This window comes from Pelodiscus sinensis, chromosome 5 (genome assembly GCF_052426305.1).
Source record: "Pelodiscus sinensis isolate ZL-2025 chromosome 5, ASM5242630v1, whole genome shotgun sequence".
NCBI lineage: Eukaryota > Metazoa > Chordata > Testudines > Trionychidae > Pelodiscus > Pelodiscus sinensis.
Window position 1 is genome coordinate 117,587,187 of NC_143056.1, and position 27,975 is coordinate 117,615,161.

At 48.6% G+C, this 27,975-nt stretch overlaps 1 protein-coding gene across 3 annotated transcripts; it reads right to left on the reverse strand.

Moving 5' to 3' along the window:
• Positions 1 to 775: 775 nt before the first annotated feature.
• On the reverse strand, positions 776 to 27,677 carry SYT8 (synaptotagmin 8). Of its 3 annotated transcripts, XM_089778676.1 has the most exons (10): positions 27,308 to 27,677; positions 20,314 to 20,430; positions 18,335 to 18,460; positions 15,285 to 15,442; positions 13,962 to 14,057; positions 13,384 to 13,551; positions 11,588 to 11,755; positions 8,609 to 8,726; positions 6,266 to 6,399; positions 776 to 4,771 (listed from the first exon to the last, which is right to left on the reverse strand). In XM_089778676.1, exons 2-10 carry the CDS (start codon positions 20,330 to 20,332, stop codon positions 4,538 to 4,540), a joined length of 1,221 nt encoding a protein of 406 aa, XP_089634802.1. In that variant the 5' UTR covers positions 20,333 to 20,430; positions 27,308 to 27,677; the 3' UTR covers positions 776 to 4,537. The 3 variants fall into 3 exon arrangements, with proteins under 3 accessions (XP_089634802.1, XP_089634803.1, XP_006134988.1); XM_089778677.1 differs by lacking the exon at positions 20,314 to 20,430 and having other exon boundaries at positions 777 to 4,771; positions 27,308 to 27,676; XM_006134926.5 differs by lacking the exon at positions 20,314 to 20,430 and having other exon boundaries at positions 779 to 4,771; positions 18,335 to 18,454; positions 27,308 to 27,674.
• Positions 27,678 to 27,975: the final 298 nt, after the last annotated feature.

Genomic DNA, 27,975 nt, shown 5'->3' on the forward strand with positions numbered 1-27,975 from the left:
CCTCTTCACAGGCTTCAGCCTGCTCCCACTGAAATGAATGGCAAAATTCCCAGTAATTCCAGGATAAAGTTCAGGGCTTGCTCTGCATTCCCCTTCCCCTGGTTAGTACACCCACCTGTAGAAGGCCCTTCCTGCCGTATGCAGAGACAGCTCTGTAACCCTCCCTCAATACACATATATTCATCCCCTAAAAGCAACAGGCAGGCCAAGGAGGAGTTCTGCACACCTGATGGGATGGTGGGAGGGAGAGGGGCAAAGAGGGTAACTGCTCCAAGGCCTGGTGATTTAAAAGGGCCTGAGGGTCCAGCCACCACTGCCACTACTGCAGCAGCTGCTTCTGGCCCTTTAAATCACCATCAGAGCCCCACTTGGCACATTCCAGGACCTAGGGTAGAACAGAGCAGCAATGAAGGGCTGGAGGAGGGAAAGAGTTAGCCTCAGTCCTGCCCCTCCGCCTGAAGTCCTACCCCCTTCCAGGAGAGTGGAGCTGTCCCCCTCACCGGGCCCACAGGCCCATCACATATGCTGGCTCCCCTGTGTATTTCCTTTGGTTGTCACAAGGCCTATAGATTATTATTATAGACTCTATTGGGCAGCTGGGTATAAATTAGAATTAGGCAAATGGAACCCTTACACTGCCTCCCACCCATGCTTTGCGAGGGATCAGCACTGAAAGACAGAGCGATGCAAGCCTGTTCCAATGCAGAAGTCAGAGATGGGATTTGTTTCTACCATGGAAGTCTCCGTCTGTTTCCCAACATGGTTGCATGTGTCGCTTGCAGGCTGCCGAGACTCCAAATTGCTCTCAGGTGGCTTGAATTACTCCAACTTTGAACTCACCGTGAAAACTGCCTGTGACCTGCGGGGAGAGTTTGTGTTTGTACAGCCAATACAACTAGCAAAGCGGTACACTGAGCATCCTTGTGTTCATCGGAATTTAAAGGGGCCCTCACAAGACAGCTGCATTTGCGTAGTTTTATTCTATGTGGTTCTGACTTTGTGGCTGCATGGTTTAGTACTAGTATACAATGGCAGGTAGGTACCACAGGGACAAAGGCCTTACCAATTGGCCAGAGAGAATGATTAGACAGTTTGAGGTGCGTATTTGAAAGTTGGAGAAGAACATTTCTTTCCTACCATTTAACTAACAGTGACAATAGTGCTTTGTATTTTTATGGTGTCTTCCCTTTGAGGAATCTCCAAGTACTAGAAACATATTTTTGAGCATTGGCCCTTTGAGAAAGGAAGTGTTATTATTGTTGTTTTACAGATGAGAAACTGAGACAGAGAGAAATTAAATGACAAATCCAAAATCATACAGTGGGTCTAGGGCAGTGGATCTCAAACATTTTGGCTTGCAGCTCACCCTGCCCAAAATGTATAAAGGAATTTGAAATTAGTCACATAAATTCACCCCTCTCTAGTGGTCCTTACAGTCCCATTGCCAATGTACCACCTTAAACCACTACCCATTATAGCTTAGACCCACCCTACCTCCGCTCTCCGGGTACATCTAGACAGCAGGACTATTTTAGGATACCAGAGGTATCCTGAGATAGCTACCCCGCATCTTTTAAATGCGCCCGTTATTTTGAAATATTTTTCAGAATAACAGGCATGCTATTCCAGGATCCCTGTAACCCTTGTTCCATGAGGGCTAAGGGATGTCTTGAGATAATGCATTATTTCAAAATTTGGCACTGTGTAGATGCATAAGCTATTTTGAAATACAATTGAAATAAGATACATAATTTGCGTAGCGCAAATTGCATATCTTATTTCGACTTTAGGGTGCTGTGTGGACGCACCCTCTGAGATTAATTCTGAACCCTGCATCCATTTATGAATGTTCCCTTTCATACAGTCCTTTCTATCATATTTTAAGCCTGAGGCTTTAATTTGCTGCATGTCCATTCTGCAGGCATTTCTCAGTTGATTTATTTTACCCTTTACTCATTTAATGTACTCACTATATTCCATTTGCCTGCTATGGGCTTCACTCCACTAGCAGTATCAATTTCAGAGTGTTCATCTCTGTTTTTTTCCAGCTTGTTCGATAATAAGTAGCTTTAAACTCAGAACATTTATTAAGGATCACGGACAATGTTATTTTTGGTCAAGTTTGGGTTATTAATCTCTCTTACGGGTTTTCTCAGCTTTTCACACCCTCTTGGCATTTGTTTAACTCTCTAATAGCCAGTGAGTGGAGCTCCAGATAATTGAAGATTCATTTCCTTCTATAACTCAAAAACTTTAATGTCATCAGTCCTTTCCTCCCCAAAGGCAAGCAGATTGCTTGTCCCTGCTGGTCTTCCTCCATAAGAAACAGAGAGCCAAAGTCAGAGACAATAGATGACGTTGATGTAATCTAGATGTAACTCTGACAGGCAGAACCAAACCTGGGACCTCTGGAGTTTAGTGCATGAGCTAAAAGTCAGATGTCTCTCAGCTAAGACTGTAAGAGAAACTCATTCTTTCTCTTCGTGGTCCAAATGCCACTACACGGGACAACACACCTCACTACAAAGGTGTGTGGGTTACATAGACACATCTAAAACTCCCTTAGACTTTGGGGGCCAAGTTCAGTGATGTTGGCTCCAATTTTCCATTGAGCTATGGCTGTTCTGCACCGCCTTAGCAGTGCAGTACCAGGTACCTAAAAGATTCCTCCTTCATAGAGAGATACCTAGATGGTGTAAAGCCATTGTGATAGCTCCCAACCCTGGCCCCAGCATGGGGGTGTGACCAAAGAAAAGGGGGGATGGTGAGGGTGCACCTGTGTTCTGCTGACGCAGGCTACTGGAACAATCCTTGACATAGCTTGGAGAGGTCCTGGGGCCCCCAGCCCTAGTCCAAGTTGGCATTGCAAAAGTACAGCCCTGGTTTACCCTTGCACTAGATTATTCAAGGCAGGGCTGCTTCCTATCCAGAAACAAAAGCACTTTGGCTTCACAGGCAGGGGTAGATCAATCGCCACCATTTACCTTCACAAACAATTCAAAGGCTGCATTCGTGTAGCCCAGGAGATGCTGGCACTGGCTGTTCTGAGGGGTGACAGATGGCAGAATGAGGAGCAATGGTCTCAAGTTACAGTGGGGGAAGTCTAGGTTGGATATTAGGAAAAACTAATTCACTAGGAGGTAGTGAGGCACTGGGATGGGTTCCCTAGGGAGGTGGTGGAATCTCCATCCCTAGAGGCTTTAAGCCCCAGCTTGACAAAGCCCTGGCTGGGATGATTTAGTTGGGGTTGGTCCTGCATTGAGCAGAGGGATGGACTAGCTGACCTCCTGAGGTCTCTTCCAACCCTGTGATTCTATGAATAATGAACATTCGACACAGTATTGAAGCAGCCACATTCTTCACCGGCAACAGACTGACTAGCACAGTGCTAGCTAAGACAGTAATACACAGCAGGGTACCAGGGGTGCCTTACTGCTCTCCCACAGAGAGGGGGCTTGTCTCTTGCTAAAGAGAAGGCTGAGGAGTACTCAATGCTGCAACCAAGGCCAGTTAAACCAGGTTAATACACAGCAGCCAGTCAGACAGGGGCAACACACACAGTAGCAGACGCACACCATGATGACGGCCTGCGAAGTGGCTCCTAGAACAGAGTGCAGGATCCTTGCAGGGGATTTGTCTAACTAGGTGCATTGCCTTGTGACCACTGTATCAAAGTGAGTGCTCCCCAGCACCCCAGGAGGTAGGGCAGAGCCGGTATCCCCACTGAGGCCCATAGAGACAAGGACACACACTTGGAAGCCTGTAATAGAGCAGAGAATATAACTCAGGTCTCCAGTTCCTTGACTGTCCTGACCCTCAATTTGAGGACCAGACTCTTTGACTGGGTCTTTCCCTAACTTGCCTTGTCTCAGCATTTTGGGCTTGTATAAAAATCTGCTAGGAATGCTGCCCCATCCCCAGTAAAACACGACTGTGGATCTCACACCGCCTGGCTCCTTACAGTAAGAAGCAGCCTGTCCATCCATGAACTGTGTTGTTGTTATTGTGCAAGATCGTGTCAAAGGAAGTGTCATTATTGCATTATTTTCAAGGTGTGCATTTCTCTCCTAGCCCCAGTGGAAAGAACCCACTTCATCTGTCTGTACATCTCCAGTCTCTCTCTCCTCGCCCGAGGCCAGGCTGTTCCCCCACTCACCCTGTCTTGGGTATACACATCTGTGTCAGCTCTCAACCTCCAAATTTAGCAAAGAGACATTGCAGTCCCCTCCTCTCACTCGAAGCAGAGGATAGTTATGCTGGGGATGCATTGTACGTTCTGGTGCTCTCAAAGGTCCTGTCATTAGCCTAAGGTACCAAATGCATGAGTGACAAGCTCCCAACATGGCCTGGGAGACGTGGTTCTTGTTCACTTATATTTTGGCTAGAAATCTAATCAATACAGATTCTTCACAACAAAATTCCCCCAACTCTCCCAGCCAGGCACTTCTTGCCTTTCCTTGGCATTGCAGACCATCCATCCACGCACACCCATGGTCTCAGGTTCCTTATGAGTGGAGAGAGAGAGAGAAGCCTCCCTTTATTTGCCAGGCAGAGGCAGCTTGAAGTGGGATTTCAGCTGCAGGGCATTGTCCACTTCCTCTACCGGCTGCAGGCAGTGCCACTGGGCAATGGGTCGGCGGGGATTGGCCAGCATGTCCGACCAGTGGCGCAGTTGGTTGCCCGTAGCTCTACAACCCAGGAACACTTTGCCAATCTGTTCGTTCTTGGTCACCTTGTCATGATCCCATACCGAAATCACCAAGTCGACGTTCTGGAGGGAAGGCACAAATGGAACAGATGAGAGGGGGGGAACCAAAAAAGGGGGAGGGGAGTGCATGGAAAGGGAGAATAAAGACAAGAGGGGGCAAAGAGGAAAGGAAGCAGAAGAAGAGGGGTGGGAAAACAGATTCAGCAAAAAGGTAAATGAGGGAGCATGGTTGGAGAGAGAGAAAGGTCATTTTCCTGCAGGGTTGCCTCTGTTAAATGTTTTAATCCCTTCTCGCTGTGAGGGGTATGTTCTCTCTCTCCTAAAATGAACCGCTGACCGCTGGGCAGGTTGGTTGGGGCTGCCTATGGAGAGGCATGCCAGCCTCTGCAGGAGGGTGTACAGAATCAGTCAGGGAAGGGTTAAGTAGCTAATGTAGACCAGATGCAATTGGATTTGTTAACCCCACATGCTTAGTGGCCATGTCTGAAAGGAGGAAGAAGCCAGCCATGACTGGGGTTGGGGCAACTGGACAGACAGACTCACATCTATTCCCACCCCTCCTTGAAAATAAAGCATGAACTTTTCTTGGGGATTGGGTGTATCCCTTGGAAAGGAAAGAGCTTGGAGTTACAGCTGGTTGGGTTCAGAGCGTCATGCTCATACCAGGGAATGGTAGAACTCATACTGAGATGCTCCCCAATCCTTTTTATTACCTCCTGTCCACTCCCCTGCCCCCAATCGCACTACAGAAAAGTGTGAGAAATACAGTGTAAATCAGGGGCGAGCTGTTTCATCTGAAGATAACACCAGACGGGGCAGCACCGGACAGCCACTCATCCCTTCCCTCCCTCAAACCCTTTTTCCCCTACTCCCCTGAGTCTCAAATACCACATCTGTCTGTATTGCAGGAGACCCCTGTACTATAGGAGACCACCCTCTCATTTCCCTTGGCCAAGCAGAGGTAGCCGAGCAGGGCTAAGCCCTACCATCACAATGGCCAGTCACGGGACTAACACGACTCATTTTTTTTTTTTGTGAGCACCCTCAGTTATAGCAGCCACTTCACAGAATGTCCTTGGGTTCATTTCTGTTAGGGTACATCTACACTGCACGCTTATTCGAAATAAGCTAATCTGGAATAGTTATTCTGAAATAATTTATTTCGAAATAGCACGCCTCCACTGCAGGGAAGCCTCAAAATTAGTCCGAGGCAGGCTTCCCTACTGTAGACGTGATATCTTGATTTAGAGCTGCAGGAGGCACTGGCGAGGAATAACTTAGAATGGCCCTGGTGAGGGGCTATTTTGAAATAGTAGCAGCGGAGCATCTACACACATCTTATGTCAAATAGCTATTTCGGAATAGGCGTTATTCCTCGCAGAATGAGGTTTACAGATTTTGGAATAAGCCGTCTGTTATTTCAAAATGATTTTGAGATAACAAAATGGCTGTGTAGCCACTCGCCTTGTTATTCTGGAATAACGCCAGTTATCTCGAAATAATAGTGCAGCGTAGATGTACCCTTAGTGAATGCTTTCCCTGGCTGAGGAAACCTACCTGGATCTGGTTGAAAGGCACCTCAAAAGTAAACATCTCATTGAAGTAGGGGCTTAAAGTACTCTTCTTCACACCCGTCTTCTTCTTCTTCCACTTTTTCTTGTTCAAGATAAGCTGCACTTTGACAAAGGGGTCTGAGAAACAAAGAGGATGTAGGAAGGTGTGTAGGGCGTGACCAAGCAGTATCATTAATGCTATCCCCTGGTGCAAAGATTTCCACAGCTCACCCACGAAACAGCTTCTGCTACCTTTCCTAATAACTGACCTCTGCACGGCTTTGCTAATGCACCTCGGTCCTGACCAGGAGGACCCACTATGCTTGCAATCCACAGCCTTGCAAGCCCACCTCAGTTGTGCTCTGCAGCAACCCCCGATTTCCCAGCTCTGGGCTTCCCCTACAACTGAGCCAGTCAGCCTCAGTTCTGATCTGTGAAGTCTTCTGCAATGCCAGTTGTTGGCCTCTGCACAGCTCTGCCAATGCACCTGAGCCCCAACTTGCAGCCCTTCCTCCTTCTCCTCACAGTGGTTGTGATGGGGCAAAATGAGGATGAGGGGTACACTCAAAGGAGAAGCACGTGGGACGGGGCTTCTCACCTCGTATGCTAAAGGATTCTCCAAGCCTCTATGGGTGGTGGCTATGCTAGGCAAGGGAAAGCATTGCCTTCCAAACCTGCCAGTCTGCCCACGCCCACACTCTGCCCCCAGAATGCCTAGTGGAGACATTGTGGGGGAGGAGTGTCACTGCCCCCAGTGCCCAGCCTCCCCATGCTCTGAGGCCAGGCTGCGGGCCAGGCATGCTCTGGGGCCGGGGAGGCTGAAGCCACGCACTGCCCAGCCTCTCCACGCTCCAGCACCAGGGAAGCTTGGACCATGTGCTGCCTGCTTCTGTGGGGCCAGCGAGGCTGGGGCATGCACTGCTTCCCCCACCTCCCAGTGTTAGGGGGTGGAGCCTCAACAGAAGGGGCGTGGCTGGGGGTGGAGCTATGGGCTCCATACCCTCAGCCCTTTCCACCCACAGACACAAGTCCCCATACATCCTGTTGGGGGTTGCCCCCTGCGTTCATAGAATCATAGGGCTGGAAGAGACCTCAGGAGGTCATCAAGTCCAGCCCCCTGCCCAAGGCAGGACCAATCCCAACTAAATCAACCCAGCCAGGGCTTTCTCCTGAGGAGAAATGTTGCCTGTTGTACAAGCTTTTGCCAAACTGTTTCAAATATGTGTTTGCAGTGCTATTATAGCTAAGTTGGTCCTAGGATATTAGAGAGACAAGATGGTGACATTTTCGCCAGAAGAAGTGGTTCCAATAAAAGATATTGCCTCAGCCCAGTGGCGGCCCATCAGTACAGGTTGCCAGATGGTTGAAACAGAAATACCGAACACTCTCCCCCCCCCCCCCCCCCCCCCGAAAAAAACCCACTAGGAAAAAATTCTGTTGAAGGGGAAAAAGGGGCAGGGGGGAAGACCAGAGTTGGTGAGCAAAAAAGGGACTCCAAGGACTTAGTAAGCCAAAAAAAAATTAAAATTAAAATAAAACAGCATTAAAACAGCATGTCCCCTTTAAGAGTGAATGCAGGGATAGGAACAGGGAAGCGGTTGAGCACGAAGACCCAGGGGAAGCATTGCTTCCCCTAGGTCTTTTGGCCCACAGCCATTTTATGCCGGCAGCCTTGGAGAACCAGGTAAGCATGGGGGTTGGAGTCGGGGGTGGAGAGGTTGGGGGCCACGGAGGGGCTCGGGGTGGAGTGGGGAGGCCGGGTACTGAGTGTTTGTAAGGTAGCCGGGTGCCCAGCATTTTCACCTCCTGGCCAGAGAAAAGTTCCGAAAATACCGGACATCTCAGGTGTCTGGTATTCTCTGAATTTTTTTACCGGACAGTAGGCGAAAATACCAGACTGGGTGAATACTGGACACCTGGCAACCCTACCTAGGGCACCAAGATAAACGGCTGTTGAGGGCTTTGGAGGCGGGGGTGCTGATCGTGTATTTCACCTAGGGTACCAGTTGCCTGCAGCTTGTCTAGGGCCGCTCCTGCCTCAGCCCTTTTCTCTCTTACCAATATATGGCATGAGTTTTGGAAACTGCAGCAAGACAATCAAACTCATTCATGTTTACTCATTGCCTGAGCCAGAATTTGAACCCATAGCTCTTACTGATGGTGCCTTTTGTGTATAGCAATAGTAGTCAAGCCTGAATTGCACTAGGGCAGAGAGAGACCTGGGTTTAAAGAGAAACTATCTAGCTGAAGCTTATCTGTCAATGAAGCATCATGGTGCTTCCTTCCTTCTGTTCACCACACTCCCTAATCACACATTGTACAACCATTATGGCCCATCCCTTCCTACCTGATAATCCACTTGAGTCCATTTTCTTGAGCTTCTTGGCTTCCAAGATCACCACAGTCAGCTTGCTGGTGGTGGGGATGTATCGAAGCGAGAAACAGATCTCCCCAAGGCGCTCTTGCTGTTAGAAACACAAAGTTAAAGGATACGTGATCAGTCAATGTTTGATGGCAGGATCAGAACATTATAGCCAGTCTAGCCAACACCAGGGGATGGTAGGCCTCTATGGAGTAGGGCTAGTCTTGGGGCCAGTAGGATTCCTGGGATAGAGATCAGGTTACCAAGGGCGAGGTAAGCTCATGGGCCAGTAGGAAACTTCGGGGTAGAGTTACAAAGAGTAAACTTCTCTGGACTGGTATTATGTATGGGGCTGGTAGGTTACCAAGGACAGGCCTTTACTGGCTAGAGTTAGACCTGGATCCAGTAGGACTGCCCCAGCTAATGTGAGTGTAACCAAGGGTAGAACCCCTTGGGCCAGGTTAGGCCTGGGACAGGGCAGCAGCAGCAGCCTAAAGCCCCAGGACCCTTACAATCACCAGGCACTAGGGCAAGCACCCCCTTTGCCTCACCCGCCCACTCCAGCCCCCACCAGCAGGCCTGCTATCAGGGTTTGGGTACCCAAAGAAAGGGATTTCCGGGCTTCCTAGACTTGGGCTGGGGTTCCTATGGGCAGGGATTCCCAGGTGAGGGTTGGGCCGGGGGCCAGTAGAACTCCCTGGGCTACGGTTAGAGTTACTAAGGGGAGAGATCTCCAGGCTAGGGTTACTTCTGGAGTAAGTATTTAAATCCCCACTTCATTTGCAATTTTGGGTGTCTGCATTTGCATTCCTCTCTCTCTCTCGAGAGAGAGAGAGGAATGAAATGTAGACATACCCTAAGAAGGGTGCTACAGGGTATGATCACCCCAGGTTACACCTCACTCTCCAGGGTTTAGAAGTGGGAGGAAACTTCCAAATTTGAAATTTCAAACAACACTGTTGGTTGAAATTGCAATGAAAAGAAAGGGTGAAAATGTGGAAACTTTTGTGGAAATGGTGTCCCCTTTTCTGATGTGCTCTAGTGTGGTGTTATAGCCCCATACTTTGGAAGCCACAGTTCCTCAAAGGCCATGTTCCTCTGTGGGCAAAGTTTGTTGAAAATGTTGTCTTTTTTTGTTGACATTTTGATGGAATTGCCAATTTTCCAACATTTTGAGCCAGTATACAACTGGTTAAAAAGTGGGACAATATTTTCAGGGAAATGTCATTGAAAATACTGTCCCAGATTTTTGTTGAAATGTTGACAAATTTGCACATTTTTGAGCAGGTCTGCTCCATGCTCCATTGTGGATTTCTATCAGGTGAATAGAAAATTATGTTAATGAGTACCATTAATTAGAGCATGGGCTATAGACAATAGACTATGGACTATTTACATTTAAACTTTCCACTGAATTTTACCTTTTTCTCCTATTTGCAAGTTGTCTACAGACACACCAAGGAACCATCCAGTTTTGTAACTACACAAAATGGAAAATGTACTGCTCAGACATTCCCTGGCCTGTAATTTATTCTAATTGTGAAGTGTGAGTATTACAATCGGGACAACAAACTATAGTCCATGTTGTAACTGATGGAATTCATTTACATAACTTTCTAATAATTAACTTACGTAACTATTTTATGTAACTCTAATTACATAAGTGGTATAATTTAAAGTGAGTAACCAGCACGGCATGAATTTTAAATTGCAGATTTGACTGTCATCTTCCACATTTGCATTTCACACTGTGTTGGTTAGTAATATTTCATCCAACCAAAGAACAGAAACAATTCCACATGACTAGAAAGTATTGCCAATTCCTGTGATTTATAACACGCATCTCATAATATTTGATGCTTTTCTTAAAACCCCAGCTGCTGAAGTTCTGTCATTATAAAATAAATTCCATTCTCTAACAACATTTTTAAAAGTAAAGTCCTAGTCTTTTGGCCCTGGTGATTACAGAGGAATGCTTGATAAAGTGAACCCTAATGGCTCCAAAAGCAAGGCCACTAAAAAGATTCTAAGATTTTTTATTTTGAAAAACCTTATGATTTTGAAGTCAGGTCATGGATGATATTTCGGGAGGAGGAGAGGAGGCTGACTCATGACTTTTGACTGTTTGGGCTTGGCCATCCTGCATCCGTATCCAACTACCTTAGCAGAAGTGGCATTTCTCTTGTTATATCTCAGGCAGAACAACTCAACCAGGGGCAGCAGATATTCTAGGCGGGGGAAGGCACAGCCTTCCCAAACCACCAGGCATGGCCCCGCCCATACTCCGCCTCAGAACACCTACTGTAGGTGTACTGGAAGGTGGAGAATTGCTGCCCCCAGCACCCGCCCTCCCTGGTGCTCTGGGCCGGGAAGGCTGGTGCCACACCTCCACCTCCCTCCCCGGTGCCCCAAGGCTGGGGCTACATATCCTCCTAACTCCCTGTGGTATAGGGGGCAGGGCCTGGGCAGAAGGGGTGGGGCTGTGGGCTTGCCTCCCCCATCCCAACTTTCATCCATGAACTCAATCTTTGTTTTTGGCCATTACTCTAGCTCCAAATGTGCTTCTCCTCCTGCTTTGGGGGAGGAGTGGGGTATTTCACCCCGATTCATGGAGCACTTTACTACCCACAGTCCTGGCCATCCATTCTGGCTAGTAGGTGGGGGACAACTCCTCCCACTCTGCACCTCTCCATCCCTTCCTCTCTGATGGCTCCTTGCAGGGAATATGGCTCTGCTCTCCTTGCTGTGTCAGGAGTAGATATCTGAGCCACCAGGGTAGGCTTTGCTCCCCTGTGCAATTGAGTAAGGGCTGCCACAGTCTTAGCTCAGCAGAAGTACTTGCCCAGGGAGGTGCTGCTCCACAGGAGTGAAGGTGGTAGAATCTTGGGGAGATCTGTGAGATATTTGACCACTGGCTCAGTTTCCCTTTGCCCGCTTGCTGCTCCCTTCGCTCCAGCCACTCACCTCCCTCTTGCTGGCCGCGGTAAGCTCTTGCCACTGTTCAATCACGTGCTGTAGGTCGAAGTCGCCTAGTGGCAGCCGGACCTCACCAATGATGTCGTGTTTGGCAAAGCGGTTGAAGTCATAGATCTGCATCACCAGGCTGGACTCGGACACTTCCGCCTGGGGAATCTGCGGGGAGGAGATGAGACAGGAATTGCGGCGGAGCGAACAATGTCACCATCATGCTCTTGTGTTACAGGTCAGTCTCGTGAGTCTGGCACAGCAGAGCTGTGACAGAGCTTCCCTCAAGTTACGTCTACACTGCAGCGCTATTCTGGAATACCGGAATATCCCGAAATAACTATCCCCAAGTTTTTACAGCAAGCCTGTTATTTCAGGCTCACTATTCCGCCGTCCCTGTAAACCTCATTGCATGAGGAGTAAGGGACATTTTGGAATAGAAGGTTATTTTAAAATTTGGCGCTGTGTAGACAGCACCAAATGACAAAATAAGCTATTTTGAAATAAGATATGCAACTTGTGCATCTTATTTTGAACTACAGAGCAGTGTAGACGAAGCCTCACACCGCTGCCACTCCTCTTCCTCCTGTGCTGAGGACACGTCTGGGCATGGGCAGGCTCTCCTTTCCCAGAGTGACATTCAGCCTCCATGGTCATTCAGCCCTAAGCTGGAGGGACCCCCTAGGTCCTGGAGAGCAAAGGGAAGGGGCAGATTTGTTTCTGTGATAAATTGCAGGCAGGACCAATGAGAGGAGGCAAGTCCCTCTTTCCCACTCAGACTCTGCAGAAGACACTGGCAGGACACAGGGCCAGGGCAGGCCTTGTGTTGGCTGCCCCACAGCTCCCAGCCCTAGGGGGGCTGGTGGTAGCTACCTGGCAGCACCCTGGGCAAGGGGGGGACTTGAACCCACAACCCGGAGGCCTCCAGTGTTTAGTAGGAGACCAAAGAAAGCAAGTGCACATGTGGTGCTACCCCAACAGAGAGAGCAAACTGCTTGTGCTCCAGCGCACACATGAGTGAGGGACACACAAGGGCAGCAGCGATGAAGGTCAGTGAGACAGGGCACTATTAGCGGTACCTTGGTTGCTGCAGCTCTGGCAAGAGTGCAGGCTTCGTAAAAGCCAATTAGTCAGTTTCTGCTGGGGATTAATGACCCTTGGGTGGTAATTGCTGAGCTAAGGAGGTCATTTGGCTCCGTAACGAGGACGATGTAAGGGGGAGGGACAGGAGCTAGGGGAAAACTCAGAGCGTGAGTCTGAGCTGAGGAGAGATGGCCCGGCAGACGTCTCTCTCCCCCGTCTCTCTCCCCCGCTGCAAACCTGCGGTGCATTCTGCTCTTCTGGGTGAGAGAAGAACAAACACCCCCATGGTAAAAGAGTAACAACCTGTGGTGACAATGTGGCACATTGGGTAGTGACAGCGCCACTCTGTGGTGTAAGTGTGAATGAAAGAAAATCTCAGCCCCTGTTTCTTTATTCTCAAGAATCCAGGGCATGAACAGGGGCACCTGGGTCAGAATGGGTGGGCCTGAGGAGACCTGCATCTTCTGCGTCTCTCCCCCTTGGCCTTACTCCTGCCACAAGGCAGGAGGGATTTACTGGACATGCAGCCGTACCCTCACGCACAGGATCATGGCCTCATCCTGCTTACCAGTTTACCGTACTCTCGCCCCTTCAGCAGTGACTCTGCGCTGTGCAGGGTCAACATTAGCTCTCTGAGGTCTGCTCTCAGCTCACAGGCCGTGACTCAAGAGCAGTCGTCTGGATGAGAGCGAGTGGCTGGGAGTGTTTCGCACCTGGAAGGTGAAGGTCTCGTTGAAGACCGGGTTGAGCGTCTTCCGGTAAACCTTGGTTTCATACTTCTTCTTCATATCAGATGTTAAATAGACAATAACGTATGGGTCCGAGGTCCCCCCGCTGTCCATGGCCTTTAAATCTGCTGCCTGCTTCACTCCAACCTTCATCTGAAAAATGTCAAGAGTAAAAGGCTCCATGTGAGGTGAGAGCTCTGGCTCAGGTTTGCCTCCTTCTGGGTGGCTGTCGGCTACATGCAGACAAGCATGGCAGATGCTTTTTGTTGTAGGAAGCAATTTGGGGGAGCGCTGTTATAGATCAGTAGCCAGGGAGGCACTAGGGACCCTGATGACCAGCTGGTGGGTGTCTACAGCTTTGCCCACAGGTTTAGGGGAGGAAATAGTTGTGTGCACAGCAGAGAATTGGCTGGCTGGCTGTTGGAGGGCAGGCAAGGGGCATAGGCGCAGAGCTGGCTCTGAAAGGAGAGGGTTTGGAAGGCTGTGAAGGAGGAGAATCTGACTGTGCAAGAAAAAGGCATTTTTCAGCGCTGGGTAGCTCACCCTGGCATAACGAGTCTTACCTCCTGGCTACGGAAGTTGTACTCCAGGGAATACTGCAGCCTGCCTCGCTTCTCGTCCTCGAGCCCAGACTCCAAATCGTCCATATCTGGCTGGACCTGCAGTAAGAAAGCGGCAAGTGTCTTACAAAATAACAGTGCCCGTGAAGGTCCAGAACTGGGATCTCTGGAATTTCCCCTTGGCTGGAGGCTAGGGACAATATGTAGATGATGCTGCCAGCCCAAACTACTGGCTTCTTCCTAAAAGTGAACCCCAAGCTTATCACACTGTTCTTCCAGGCCAGGAGTGTGCAGGCCTGGCAGTCACTGGTTTAAAATCAGGGTGGAGATGGATGGCAGGAGAGAGATCGTTTGATCATTACCTGTTTGATTCACTCCCTCTGGGACACCTGGCATTGGCCACTGTCGGCAGACAGGGTACTGGGCTGGATGGACCTTTGGTCTGACCCAGTATGGCCATTCTTATGTTCTTGTGTTTATATTTATGACAAATGATGGAAGGATCCTGACAACATTCTGGGAATAAGAATCTAAGGAGCAGCCACAGTGAAGTGAACCAGGCACACAGAAATCAGTATAGCCTCCTGATTATAAAAGGCCAGGGCTGGCCACAGACTTTGTTGGTCCATGGGCAATGTGTGTGGTGGCTTGGCTTCGGGATCATAGAAAAGGTGGGGCCTTGGATGGAAGGGGTGAGGGCAGAAGCAGCAAGACATTAACATCACACGGGGCTCCAGCAGCAATTTAAAGGCTATGGGGTTCTGGCCAGCCTTACTGTTGTAGTGGTGGATCAGAACCCTGGACCCTTACCCTGGACCCTTGAAAATCACTGGGCCCCGGGGTCAACTGCCCAATATGCTACACCCCCAATCAGCAGCTCTGTGCAAGGCTCCATCAATAAGCCCCAGTCGTCCAAAAGGGACATTGATACATCAGGTTCCACCACACTAATGAAAGAATTCTCTCATGAGGGTTGGTCCCAGACTCCAAAGTGGAGGGCAACATGTACTTCCGTTTTCCTTCCTCTGTTTCCCTCTGTGATTAGTCTGGAGCTCATGAAAATGGGGAACTCATGTCATTAACTGGGTCAGGCTGCTGGGGAAGTTCTGCCAAACCATCCTCATTCTGCCCTGCAGCACAGTGCTCGTTTAGCTTGAGGTCTTTTCTGAGCAGAAGCCACCCCAGCTGTAAGCCTGTGGCAACAGCCATACATTCTTATCTCTACAGCCCTGTCATTCTGGGCATGAGAACATGCTGCTGCTGCTGCTTCTGAGTGTGCCAACAAGCCAGGGAGTAAGGCGGAGGGGGACAGTGGGAGGAGCGTACCAGGCTGGCAGTGGTGGAGCCATTGATGCTTTGCAAGTTGAGCTTTTCCTTCTTCTTGTGCTTCTTCTTGCAGCAGCAGCACTTGATGATGCAGATGAGGAAGAGGATTAGGAGAAGGCCTGCGGCGACTGCAATGGCAATGAGAGCCCATCTGGGCACTGTTGCATCATTGGGGAAACAAAGAGAGAAACAAATGGGGTTAGATCACTGTTACGAAATGCCTGTCTAGATAATCCCTGGTCCCAAGGAGAGGATGTTAGCAGACTCTTGAGTTATAATCTGGCCCTGGAGAAATCACCTAGGTCCAAATGGTGGAGTTTAAGCACCGCAGTAGGCACGTAAGTAAAAGTGCTCTGTTTTCATAGATGTTGAACTTCTGCATTCCTGTCTGAACTAACTCGGTGCTGCGTGTGATCTGCACTTCTGAAAATTAGGCCACGGTGACTATGTACTGGAATATGGACTAATTAATTGTCTAATGCTCAGCACACCCACCTGAAAAGTCTGGCCTTATCTTCCCCGGACCTAAGATCAGTAGCTGTCTGTGGGAGAAGTAATACTTCCCTACTACAGTGGTTTTCAAACTACAGGTCGCGACCCAGCACTGAGTCGTGGAATGTCAGACATGAGGGGTGTGTCTAGACTACAGGGTTTTTTTTCGAAAAAAGTGGCCTTTTTTTAAAAAAACTTCCCCTGCGTCTAGACTGCCACTGCATTCTTTTGAAATTAAATCGAAAGAACGCAGGAATTTTTTCGACTGCGGTAAACCTCCTTTTACAAGGAAGAACACCTTTTTTTGAAAGTGCTTTTTTGAAAAAAGGCGTTCTTGAATGCAAACAGGGCTTTTTCGAAAGAGAGCATCCAGACTGCCTGGGTGCTCTCTTTCGAGAAAGCAGCTAGTTTTTTCGAAAGAAATGGTTGCAGTCTAGACGCTCTCTTTCGAAAGAGGCTTGTAGTCTAGACGTACGTGTTGCTGCAGGGCGATCAGGTGACCAGTGGGGGTGCTAAGGCAGGCTACATGCTTGCCCTGGTACTGCAGATTGTGCTGCGCCCCAGAAGCAGATCAGTTCCTAGGGCAGGCCTGGACAAAATACCCTCTGCAGACTGGATCCAGCCTGCCAAGCTGCCAGATCTAGCCCGTGGATGGAGCAGGAAGCCTCAGGTAGCCTCCCTGCCTGCCCCCTGCATGCTGCAGAGAAAAGCAGCCCTTGTGGAGCTCTGTTTGAACAGCTGTGAACCCGGGGGAGGGAGGAAAGGGTTCATGCGGTGCTCCCCGCTCCCCAGCACAACCCATTGGCCAGTTTCCAGCCAATGAGAGCTGCCTGTTGACAACAGTCAGCTTGCAAACTGCCCTCTCCTGCTCTCCTCAGGCTCCTAGCTGTTCAAACACCACATGGCCCCTGCAGCTGGGGCAGGCAGGCTGGGAGTCTGTTTAAGAAGGCTGCTGGCTGGGAGTCAAGCAGGTAAGTTTCTCAGTGAGAGCCTGTCTCTGGCACCTCAACCCTTTGACCCCCTACCCCCCAAATCCCCTCCCAAATCCTGCACCCCAACCCCCTGCCCCAGATCACAGCCCCCTCTTGCCCAAGGTCACAACTCAAACCCCTGCGCCCTAGTCCACTAGCCCAGGTCACAAGTGCCTCTTTCACCCAAACTCCTTCCTAGACCCCACACTCTCTCCTGCACTCCAATCCCTTACTGCAAGCTCCCTTCTGCACCCAACCTCCATCCCAGACCCCGCACTTTCTCCATTGATATGGAAGAGTGTGGCCCTCAAACACTTTACAAATTCTTGGAGTGGCCCCCATCAACAAATATTGCCCACCCCTGTCCTAGGGGGAGAAGGCTCTGTGCACTGCCCTTGCACCAAGCACTAGCTCCGTACTCCCATTGGCTGGGAACCTGCTGCAGGCTGCCTCTGGGGCGCAGCATGATCTGTGGTGCCAGAAGAGGCAGGAAGCCTGACTTAGCACCCGCACTGCACCACTGACCAGGAGCCACGTGAGGTAAGCCCCTCCTGCCCCAGCCCTGACCCCCCTCAAAGCCAGAGCCTGCTTCTACAGCCCAAAACTCTCATCCTCAGCCCCTCCCAGAGCCCCCACTCTAGTCCAAGTATTTTGGGTCACAAGCATCAACAATTTTCTTCAACAGGGTGATGAGCAAAAAAGTTTGAAAACCACTGTCCTACCGCATGGGGTGGAGTAAGAGTTAATTCTCCTGTGTGTGTACAGTGCTTTGAAACCAATGGAGGAATTCAGAAGTATCAGATAAAACCAAATGATCAATGTAACTTCATTTCAAATGGGGGTAGCTGAGTAGAGGAACAGGTTGAGAGTTTCAAAGCAATTCAGGGGATTTAAGTGTAGACGAGCCCTGACACAGCTGCAATGCTGCAGAGGAAACGCTCTTTCTAGAGACAGAAGGGGTGCCCCTCTTCGCATCGTTATTCCTTCTCCCCAAGGGGCAGCAGTTAGCGTGACAGAGAAATTCTTCTAGCAGCCTCCAATAGGGTATGTCTACACTACCCTCCTAGTTCGAACTGGGAGGGTAATGTAGGCATACCGCACTTGCAAATGAAGCCCGGGATTTGAATTTCCCGGGCTTCATTTGCATAAGCGGGGCATCGCCATTTTTAAAACCCCGCTCGTTCGAACCCCGTGCAGCGCGGCTACACGGGGCACGAACTAGGTAGTTCGAACTAGGCTTCCTAGTTCGAACTACCGTTACTCCTCATTCCACGAGCTTCTGTCTGCAGCAGGCCTGTGTATGTTGTAGGCAGGGGATGCACCAGCCTCCCAGAACAGCCCCAGTCTGCTCTGGGCTGGAACAGCCCCTGCCTGCGGCGTGAGGATCACTCCAGCAGGGAGCCGCTCCAACCCAGCAGGGCTGGAGTGCCCCCTCCCACCCACTCCCCCTTTAATTGGTTAACCAGTTAAACATCATGTTTAACCAGTTAACTAATTAACCGGGATTTGGCATCCCTAACAGAATGCAGGGTTGGCTCATGATGAATCCAACTCTTGTGCTCACTGTGCCACCTCTAATATACTCACGTGGTATTTTGTTAATAATGCCATCGATGAAGCTAGGCGTGGCAGTGGTCAAAGCAGCGGTCGTCGTGAGGTTACTGGGGGCAGGCGGGGTGGTAGTGCGGATTGAACTCATTTTGTTCGCTGTGACTAAATGCAGGTGATATGGAAAACAAAAGAAAAAGTCCATGAGAGACAAAGCTGGGATTCAAGCTATTCAGAAGTCTTTTTGAGTGTGACGTCATCTGCGTTTTTCCTTAGTAAATGGTTCCTATTTAAGAAAGACTGTGATTCTACGTGACAGTCCCCTTCCTGTTGAGAAACTATTGGGAAAGGGACAGGGAGGATGAGAGCTCCATTTACCCTCATTAACTTATCCAGCAACCATCCCCTCAGATGGAAGAGATTAGGGGAGCTATAGGTGGAGGAGTTCATGCTCCCTCCCAACCCTATTTCAAGGATCCATGAGGAAAGGAATTTCCTTCTCTACAGAAACAGGAGCCATTTTGCCCTGACCTCTCCAGGAGCTGCACTTGCATTGCCTGGATCCCCTTGCTCAGTAGCAGCCTCAAAGGGGGTACTCAGTAGGCAATAGAGGATGCCACAGAGAGCAGTTTCACTTCTGCTCCATGCCCATCTATGCCCACCCCTGCTCCTGAATTCCATTAATGGAGTAAATGAGTATCTGCATGAAGCAAAGGAGGGGTCGAGAGTAGAAAATCAGTGATCCATAGGGTTGCCAGGTGTCCAGTTTTGAACCGGACAGTCCAGTATTTGAGCTTTCTGTTCAGGAAACAAATGGAGAAAATTACAAACCACAGACAGAGCTTGGTTTTCACTCTCTGAAATACAGCCCTCTCTGGGATGGAATGTAAAAGAGGACTGGAGCAGGCTCCGTAACTCCACATTATAACTGAGCACAGGAAGCGAAGAACACTGTGGCCAGATGATATTACAGAATGTCAGTAAACTTGGAGCATAATAGACACTAAGAACTGCATCATACAGTACACTATCTTCACTATAATGCTCTGCATGTCCTGAGACATAATGCATCATCAGCACTGGCATGTTAATCACAGCCTCTAGCACTGAGACAGCATCTTGTTACCTTTATACCAGTGCACCATGGCAGCTAGGGTTGGATCCTTAATCCCCCGGGCGAGCCTGCGTTACTGCAGTTCTACAAGAGGCCTGCTTCTGGGAGCCCCCCAGCACTGAGGCTATGGCAACACTGCTGTTTTTTTGCGAAAGAGGATATGCAAATCGCACTCGCATTTGCAGATCTTCTTCCAATTCTTTTTGCGGAAGAGGTTTTGCGGATAAAAAGCCCCATGTAGACGGGGCCATTTGTTGGGGGGGGAAAGCTTCTTTCGCAAGATCCTGTAAACCTCGATTTTTGAGGAATAAGGGATCTTGCAAAAGAGGGGTTTTTTCCCAACAAATGGCCCCATCTACATGGGGCTTTTTATCCACAAAACCACTTCTGCAAAAAGAATTGGAAGAAGATACGCAAATACGAGCGCAATTTGCATATCCTCTTCCACAAAAAAATGGCAGTGTAGCCGTAGCCTGAGTCACACAGGAAATCACAGCATGGACAGGTGGAAAGAAAGAAGAGTCGTGTCATCCATCAATTTCCAGGAAGCATCCATCACCCTTTTCCCCAGAATTAACAGGAAGAGATTGAGTATTAAACGAATAAACAAGGTGAAGAGAGGTTTGGGATGTGTGTATGTGAGGATGCCTACAATGGACCATGTCCCATTTCTCTGCTGTGCCCTTACTCACACAACTAATGCCAGTGACATCAATTATTTATATTACTAGCACCTAGAGGCACCAACCAAGGTCAGGGCCCCATGGAGCTAGGTGTTTTATATACACACAGTAAGAGACATCCCTGGGCCCAAAAATCTATTGAGGCGGGAGAGACAAAAGATGGGAGATGAAACACAGACACAGAGAAGGAAAGTGACAGAGGAACCTGGAATACATCACACCTCTCCTGTCTCCCACCATCAATGCTGTAGCACTGGACCCACTGTCTTCTCTGGGGTGGCTGTGAATCACAGCTCAGCTTTGCACACAAAGGGTCACACAATCAGGCCTAATGTGAGCTGTGGGAGAAGCAAAGGGAAAAATTGCTGTAATAATGAGTTGGCAATCAGTGAAGTCCCTCGTAGACACTTCAGCTGGAGGCAGTTATGTGCTAGCCGATGGAGCCCATACTCAAGAGACCTGGGCCAGTCCTGACTCTGCTAATGCCCTGCTTGGTGACCTTGGGTAAGTCACTTTGCCTCTGAGTCTCAGCTCTGCTGCTGAAAAGCTCTAGGTATTATTAATGTTATTACTAGGAATGTCTACACTATACAAGGTTCTTCCCCCAGGCAGGAGTGTGCAACCCCCATCCATGAACATGATGGGCACTGGCCATTCAATAATTAAAGCCAGCTGTGAGGGGCTCCTCCTTGCATCATAGTTATACTTGCCATGCCAGACTGATGTGACGGACAGTACGTAGTATGTGCCTATTTACATTGGCTCCCAGCAGCCCCTTGCTGAATGTGAGCATGTAACACACAGAAACCTGTTGGGGAACATTTTAAGTTGGCCGGGCACTCACTAACTGATCTAAAAGTGACAGAGCAATTTCAAAAACTAGCTGGGAAGAAGCTGCAGAACTTGGTTTCATTTACAAGACTGACACCTGTAATCAAGGTTGGAACAAAGACTGACCTGGACAGGCTGCTACATTCCACATCCTGATGACATAAAAACACGAAGCACTGGGTTCTTACAGCCCACTCTGTTAGCCTCATTTAGCACAGACACTCTAAGGTTGTGTCTAGACTGCCTCCCATTTCCGTAAAAGGGATGCAAATTAGACACATCACAATTGCAAATGAAGTGGGGATTTAAATCCCCCCCCCCCCCCCCGCCGCCGCATCATTTACATAAAAATGGCTGCCGCTTTTTTCTGGCTCCGAGCTTTGCCGGAAAAAAGCGCCAGTCTAGACGCGGATCTTTTGGAAAAATAAAGCCTTTTTCGAAAGATCCCTTATTCCTTATTTTATTTCCTCATTCCACAAGGAGTAAGGGACGTTTTGGAATAGCAGGTTATTCGAAACTAAAGTACGAAATATGCTATTTTGAAATAGTATCGAAATAAGATACGTAATTTGTGTAGCTCAAACTGTGCATCTTATTTTGAGCTACGGTGCAGTGTAAACGCACCTTAAAAGCATTACAGAAGTTCTAGGTTGCCAGGCCATGCTGAGACTCCTGGGGAAAGCTGCAAGGAAGGTTGCTGGCCCGACTCCCCCATTGTTATCCTCCTCTTCTCTAGCACCCCGCCCGTCAGGACAGCTTTCTTCTGAAAGACTTCGTCTGCCATGAATGCAACATTTATGTCTGGCAACAGTACACACCCTGGAGTCACATTCAGCTAGGGAATGGGTGTGTGCCAGTCGGAGATTAAGGTGTGGGTGTGCGCACACATAAAGGCGGGGACCAGGTGTCCACAGCAGCTCTTTCCCACTGCCTGTTAATTGCCTGGCAACGCTCCTGCTTTACAGGGTGTTGTAAAGGTCAGAGATTAGTGTCCCAAAGCCACCTCCCCAAGGAGCGTCTCCAGGCACCTAATTACTTAACATTGCAGAAAACTGGTGCTGTTCTCTTCCCAATTCCTTCTGTAGCCCAAGGGCTCTATTAACACTATGGATCATCTCATTGGCCTATGTCAATCTGCATAGCACCCCGGCATGAGTGGAGAGATGCTGAGGTATGTAGGAACAAACCCTCGACTGGTATCAGCCTATCAGCATTCCCACCAATAATGCTCTGCTGACTGACACAGCTAAGGGCCTGTCCCTGTATATACAAAGCCAGTGATGGATGGCCTGTTTTCCATAGCTAGGATACCAGGCTGATTTTATGAGGCTTAAGTTAACATCTGTCAAAAAAAGCTCGTCACATATAAGCTAAGTCTACACTGGTGCTTTACAGCGCTATACCTTTCTGGTTCAGGGGTGTGAACACCCCCCTCCTCAAAGCACAGCAAGTTACAGTGCTGCAAAGTGCCAGTGAGACCTAGGGTTGCCAGATGTCTGGTATTCTACTGGACAGTCTGGTATTTGCGCTCTTTGTCTGGTAAAAAAAAACAAAACAGAGACTATTGGACATGTGCAATGTCCGGTATTCTCTGATTTTTCCATCTGCGCACCGGACGGAAGCCTGGCATGGGCGGGGGGAGCAGCGGGAAGTCGGGGCCACGATCGGCGCTGGGAGCCTGTGATTGCGCAGAAGCCTGGCGGGGGCGGAGGGAATGGCTGGGACTTCCAGCCACTCCCCCCGCCCCCACCAGGCTTCTGCACAATCACAGGCTCCCAGCACAGATGGCAGCCCCGCCTCCCAGCCTGGGAGTCCCAGCTGGGAGGCGGGGTTGCATTCGCCGCTCTGGGCACCTCCGTAGTTCGAACCACCTGCCCGCGGCTACACCCGGCATGAACTAGGTAGTTCAAATTAAAGCTCCTATTTCGAATTACCGATATTCCTCCTGCCACAGGCAAGTAGTTCGAACTACGGGCATTTAAAAATGACGCCAGTCCAGGAACATGCAAATGAAGCCCGGGATATTTAAATCCTGGGCTTCATTTGCAAGTTCGAATGCCTACATTAGCCACCCTAGTTCGAACTAGGGTGGCAGTGTAGACATACCCATAGACATTAACCTCTCCCAATTAATTCCCCCTCTGTTCTAAAATCTGATTTGTCTATTTTATATGTGTTCACTTTTTTTTTTATTGTATCCCTTTGGTATATATGGTCATGCCAATTTTCTTCCACAATTTGATCTGAGGAAGTGGGTCTGGCCCACCAAAGCTCATCACCTAGTAAACCATTTTGTTAGTCTTTAAAATGCTGCATAGTCCTGTCTTTTGTTTCAGCAAGACCAGACTAACACGGCTACATCTCTATTACTATTCTACTGAAAAATGCTTTCAGCCAATATTTTCTCAACTATTTGGATTCATTTCAGGTGACACTGCAGGCCTTTCTGTGTTTATTTTCCGTGAATATTCTGACAAATGAGTTTCCTAGAAGGACTTGTATCTAAGGCACCAGGATATGTTGGTTGAGCTCTCCTTTCTGCCACACACATCCTGGCTGTGTCTACATTGGCACCCCTTTCCGGAAAAGGGATGCTAATGTAGACTTCGGAATTGCAAATTCCACGGGGGATTTAAATATCCCCTGCGGCATTTGCATTTACATGGCTGCCACTTTTTTCCGGCTTGGGGATAAGCCGTAGAAAAGCGCCAGTCTAGACGTGATTCTCTGGAAAATAAGCCCTTTTCCGGAGGATCTCTTATTCCTACTTTCATGGCTTTCAAGTAGGAATAAGAGATCCTCCGGAAAAGGGCTTATTTTCCGGAGAATCACGTCTAGACTGGCACTTTTCTCCGGCTTATCCCCAAGCCAGAAAAAAGCGGCAGCCATGTAAATTCCGAAGTCTACATTAGCATCCCTTTTCCGGAAAGGGGTGCCAATGTAGACATAGCCCCTGTGTGTCCTTGAGTAAGTCCTTCAATCTCCCTGTGTCTCAGGCCCCAGTCTGTAAGGGTACGTCTAAACTACATGGCTCCGTCGACGGAGCCATGTAGATTTGTTTGTTTAGCAAAGGTAAATGAAGCCGCGATTTAAATGATCGCGGCTTTATTTAAATTTACATGGCTGCCGCGCTGAGCCGACAAACAGCTGATGAGCTGTTTGTCAGCTCAGCGCGCTAGTCTGGACGCTCCCCTGCCGACATCAAAGCCCTTTGTCGGCAGCCCCGGTAAACCTCGTCCCACGAGGAATAACGGGGCTGCCGACAAAGGGCTTTGATGTCGGCGCGGAGCGTCCAGACTAGCGTGCTGAGCCGACAAACAGCTGATTAGCTGTTTGTCAGCTCAGCATGGCAGCCATGTAAATTTAAATGAAGCCGTGGTCATTTAAATCGCGGCTTCATTTACCTTTGCCTATGTGTCTAATCTACATGCCTCTGATGACAGAGGCATGTAGTCTAGACACAGCCTAACAGAGACAATAATTCTCTCTTTCTCCCATGTTGTCTGAGTTGCCTATTAGATCGTAAGCTCTTTGGCACAGGGTCTGTCTCAAATGTACTTGTAAGGCACCTCCTGCTATGGCATCTCTATCTCAATGCTACAGTAAATACAAATAATTTACAATTAAGATCCTGGCAAAAATTTTTGTGAAATGGGAAATATTAAGCAAAAATTGAAGAATATTTATTGTAATCAAACTAATAATTAACAATTATATGTATTTACGCAGTACAATGCAAGTACCAGCCGCTTCCTGAGTTACGAACAAGTTACGGACCAACACTTGTGTTCATAACTTCGGATCCCATAGAGTTACATGGCGACCGCGCTGTTCATAAGCACGGATAGCCAGTCGTAACTTGGATCCGCATTTACGATCGCTTTGGTTGTAAGTGCAGATAGTTGTAAGTGGAGGTGGTCATAACTCAGGGAGTGGCTGTACAGGCATAGTATGATTTCTAATGGGGGAGCGTAGAGAGTTAGTACTATTAATAAGAACAGATCTAACACCCAGATTTACTGATTTAGTAGTATTTAAATCACAGTGTACTAAATGAGTGGTCCAGAGTGGAGGTGGAATGTCTCCCCGTACCCTATTTTGTGGGGCTGGCCAGCCCAAGCACCCACACCATTCAGGGCTGGCCTAAGCCATTCAACTCCCCAAAAATGTTCTTCCATACCCCCTAGAAAAAGCACGTCCCAAAGTTTGAAAGCAATATCCCTACATACCTCTCGAATCTCAGCCTTTGACTCTGAGGTGGTGACAGGTAAGAAAGTACCTAGTGTCCAGTCAGAGTATGAATTTGAAGACTGAACACTGGCAATTAAACTGCCTGTGACCAGGCTGCAGAATAAGAATTATTTGGCAGCATTATGCAGTGAATAACTTTGGTGACTAGTAAAGTGGAGAAAATCACAATTTGTTTGTGGAGAATTCACAAACAGGAAAGAGGAGAATTATGTGGAATAAATGCTACATCAGGCATTAATGGCCAAGCTGTGTTAGTAACTAATGCGGACCTGTTGGATATTATCTGATCTAAGCAGATCACTTCCCACCCTGGTATAATGAATTAGATCCCGTTGCAAGACTAGCAAATAGATTCCCGATCTGGGGTTTCATTCTCCATGTACAGATCCCCATCCTTCTGCCTCTTTCTTCCATCTATTTGTGCGGTTCTGGAAGCCCAAAGCTGCCCTAAAGCCGGTTTAATGGATTACTGGAGGATTTCTCTTGTCTACCAAAGATCTTCAAAGGGTGAGTTGCCATAACAATTCCTACACTGCTGCCACTGCTGGTCATGTGCAAAAAGGGGCATAGTCGTGGTGTCCCTGTCCCACAATGATCCCCAGGTGCTGGAATGGCCCCTTAGTGCCAAGGACAGCTAGTGCAAATTAATGCAACCTTCAGACTGCTCTAGATTGCTCTTATTGCCTTCCCATCCACTCCCTCTCTCTAGGAGCTATGCTGGATATACCATGAATGAGCCCAGAGATCTGGCCTAGAATGGTCAGACTGTCAGCAAGTGAAAAATAGTATCATCCTAATCAGTAGCTATGCTGATTTACATCACTGCAGGATCTGGCCCCTGACAGATAAAATACGGAGTGAGACACAAATTGTCATGTTGTAGCACATTATATTTCTGAAATGTTTCCAGAAATGGACAGCTGAATGCTACTTTGTAATATATTCTACAATCACTTTTCATCCGGCCACAGTAAATATACTGAGTTCCACAAAGCTAACGTGAGATTTTGGATGAAACCATCAAAATCCTATTGGTTCTCCATTAAACTTTCCTCAATAGTTTTCATAGAAGTCAGGCTTAGAACTAATTTTCTTACCTCCAGATCTCTTCTCCTCTCAGCCCCATCAAGCAGCATACCACAGGCTGTGTACTTATGGCCCTGACAGTCCAAGAGATGGCTGCATTACAACAGAGCTGTACCTGTGTTGTCTCTAAAGAACTTTGGGTGGAAGGTGCTACACCGGGGCTACTCAACTTTGGAAGCCCGGGGGGCCACAATGATAGTCACAGCACATGCTGAGGGCTACAACTTAAGTATGGTTGCATAGACATGGGAGACACCTCGCCATTGTGGAGCATGTTCCCACTGGAGGCCACATTCAAAGGATCCCACCCGCAGGCCATGTGTTGAGCCCCATGTAAACCCAAACTGCACCATGAGCCGCATGTGGAGTAGCCCTTTGCTATACCCTCATTCCACAGTAGTACTATTTGCCGTGCAGGGTGTTTGATCAGAGACAGAACATGCAGGAAATGCCTTTATTCTTACACCAATGTTGGACAACAAACAATTCTGCTTATCTTGCTAACAGTAGAGCTGAATCTAGCAAAAATCCATTCTTGCCCACCAACCATTGAACATTCTGCAAGCAAGCCCCTCCAGTCTTCCCCTAAGGGCAGGAAATGACCGCTGTACACAAGAACGAGTATACCCCAAACCACAGAGCACTACGCTGATCACAAGCAATAATGCTTGGCTTCATTCTGGGATTCCTGAGGAGAGAGACTCTCATTATCACTGAGGCAGGTACTAGGGTTGCCAGGTGTCCGGTTTTGAACCGGACAGTGCAGTATCTGAACTTTCTGTTTGGGAAACAAATTGAGAAAATATAAATGAGAAAATATCAATGTCCGGTATTTTCTAAATAAGATGTAATGTAGATGGTGATGTCATGTCAAGTGTGTCCGGTATTTTTGTTGAAACCATCTGGCAGCCCTAGGAGGTACATCTGGGCTTGAAGCCCCACTGGAATTTCCATTACAGCTCCAGTAGGAGTCAATAGGGTTGCACAGAGAATGGAATGTGGCCAGTCATTTTGTACCACAGAAGCAAGTAGTGGGAAATCACTTACCTCTTTGTTTCCAGCCTTTCGCTTTCCCACCTTAGCAGCAGCTCAACTCTTCTCCTGGTTATATTGATTCCTCTCCCTACCTCAGAACCTGAAAAGGGAACATTGTTGCAGGGGCCATTTGCCCTCAGCGCAGCACCCAGAGTTGGTGGCTCACTGCACAGATCACCTTCTGTGCCTCGGTACAGTGCAGTCCAAACAGGAAATTCTTCTTTGCGAGCTGAGAAACCAGATTGATTGGAAAGGCTCTAGGGAGCCCCACCTCAGGCATTAAACTATGCACCTATACAAACACATGCACACACACAAAAGCCATTGCGGGAACTCCCAGTCGGACCAGGAAGCAAAAATCAAGAGACTCTGTCTGCATAGGGCCAAGCTAACGGGCTGAAGAAACTAGAGGCAACAAGTATTGTTATCATGCTGCTTGTTTTCTCTTTTGGAACGGGAACCTCTGAAGGGGGAAGCTTAATTATATTTGTTGTTAATGATCTTCCTTATTTTGTCCTGCCTCCACACACTTGACACCCACTGTCTTCTGTTACAGCTGCTTGCAAGAAGCTTCTCCTCACTGGGGATGGTTGGGGCTGGAGTCATTTGTAGCTCCCTCCTGGCTAGGGTTCCTACACCATACTCTACAGTGCCTCTCGCTAGAAGTGGCTGGGACTGAG

Excerpts from the sequence above, each read along its gene's own strand:
- SYT8 (XM_089778676.1), bottom strand. Across the intron at positions 11,756-13,383 it reads ACGAGACCTTCACCTTCCAG|ATTCCCCAGGCGGAAGTGTC; the intron begins GTGCGAAACACT and ends TCCTCCCCGCAG. Across the intron at positions 6,400-8,608 it reads GGACTCAAGTGGATTATCAG|ACCCCTTTGTCAAAGTGCAG; the intron begins GTAGGAAGGGAT and ends TTTGTTTCTCAG.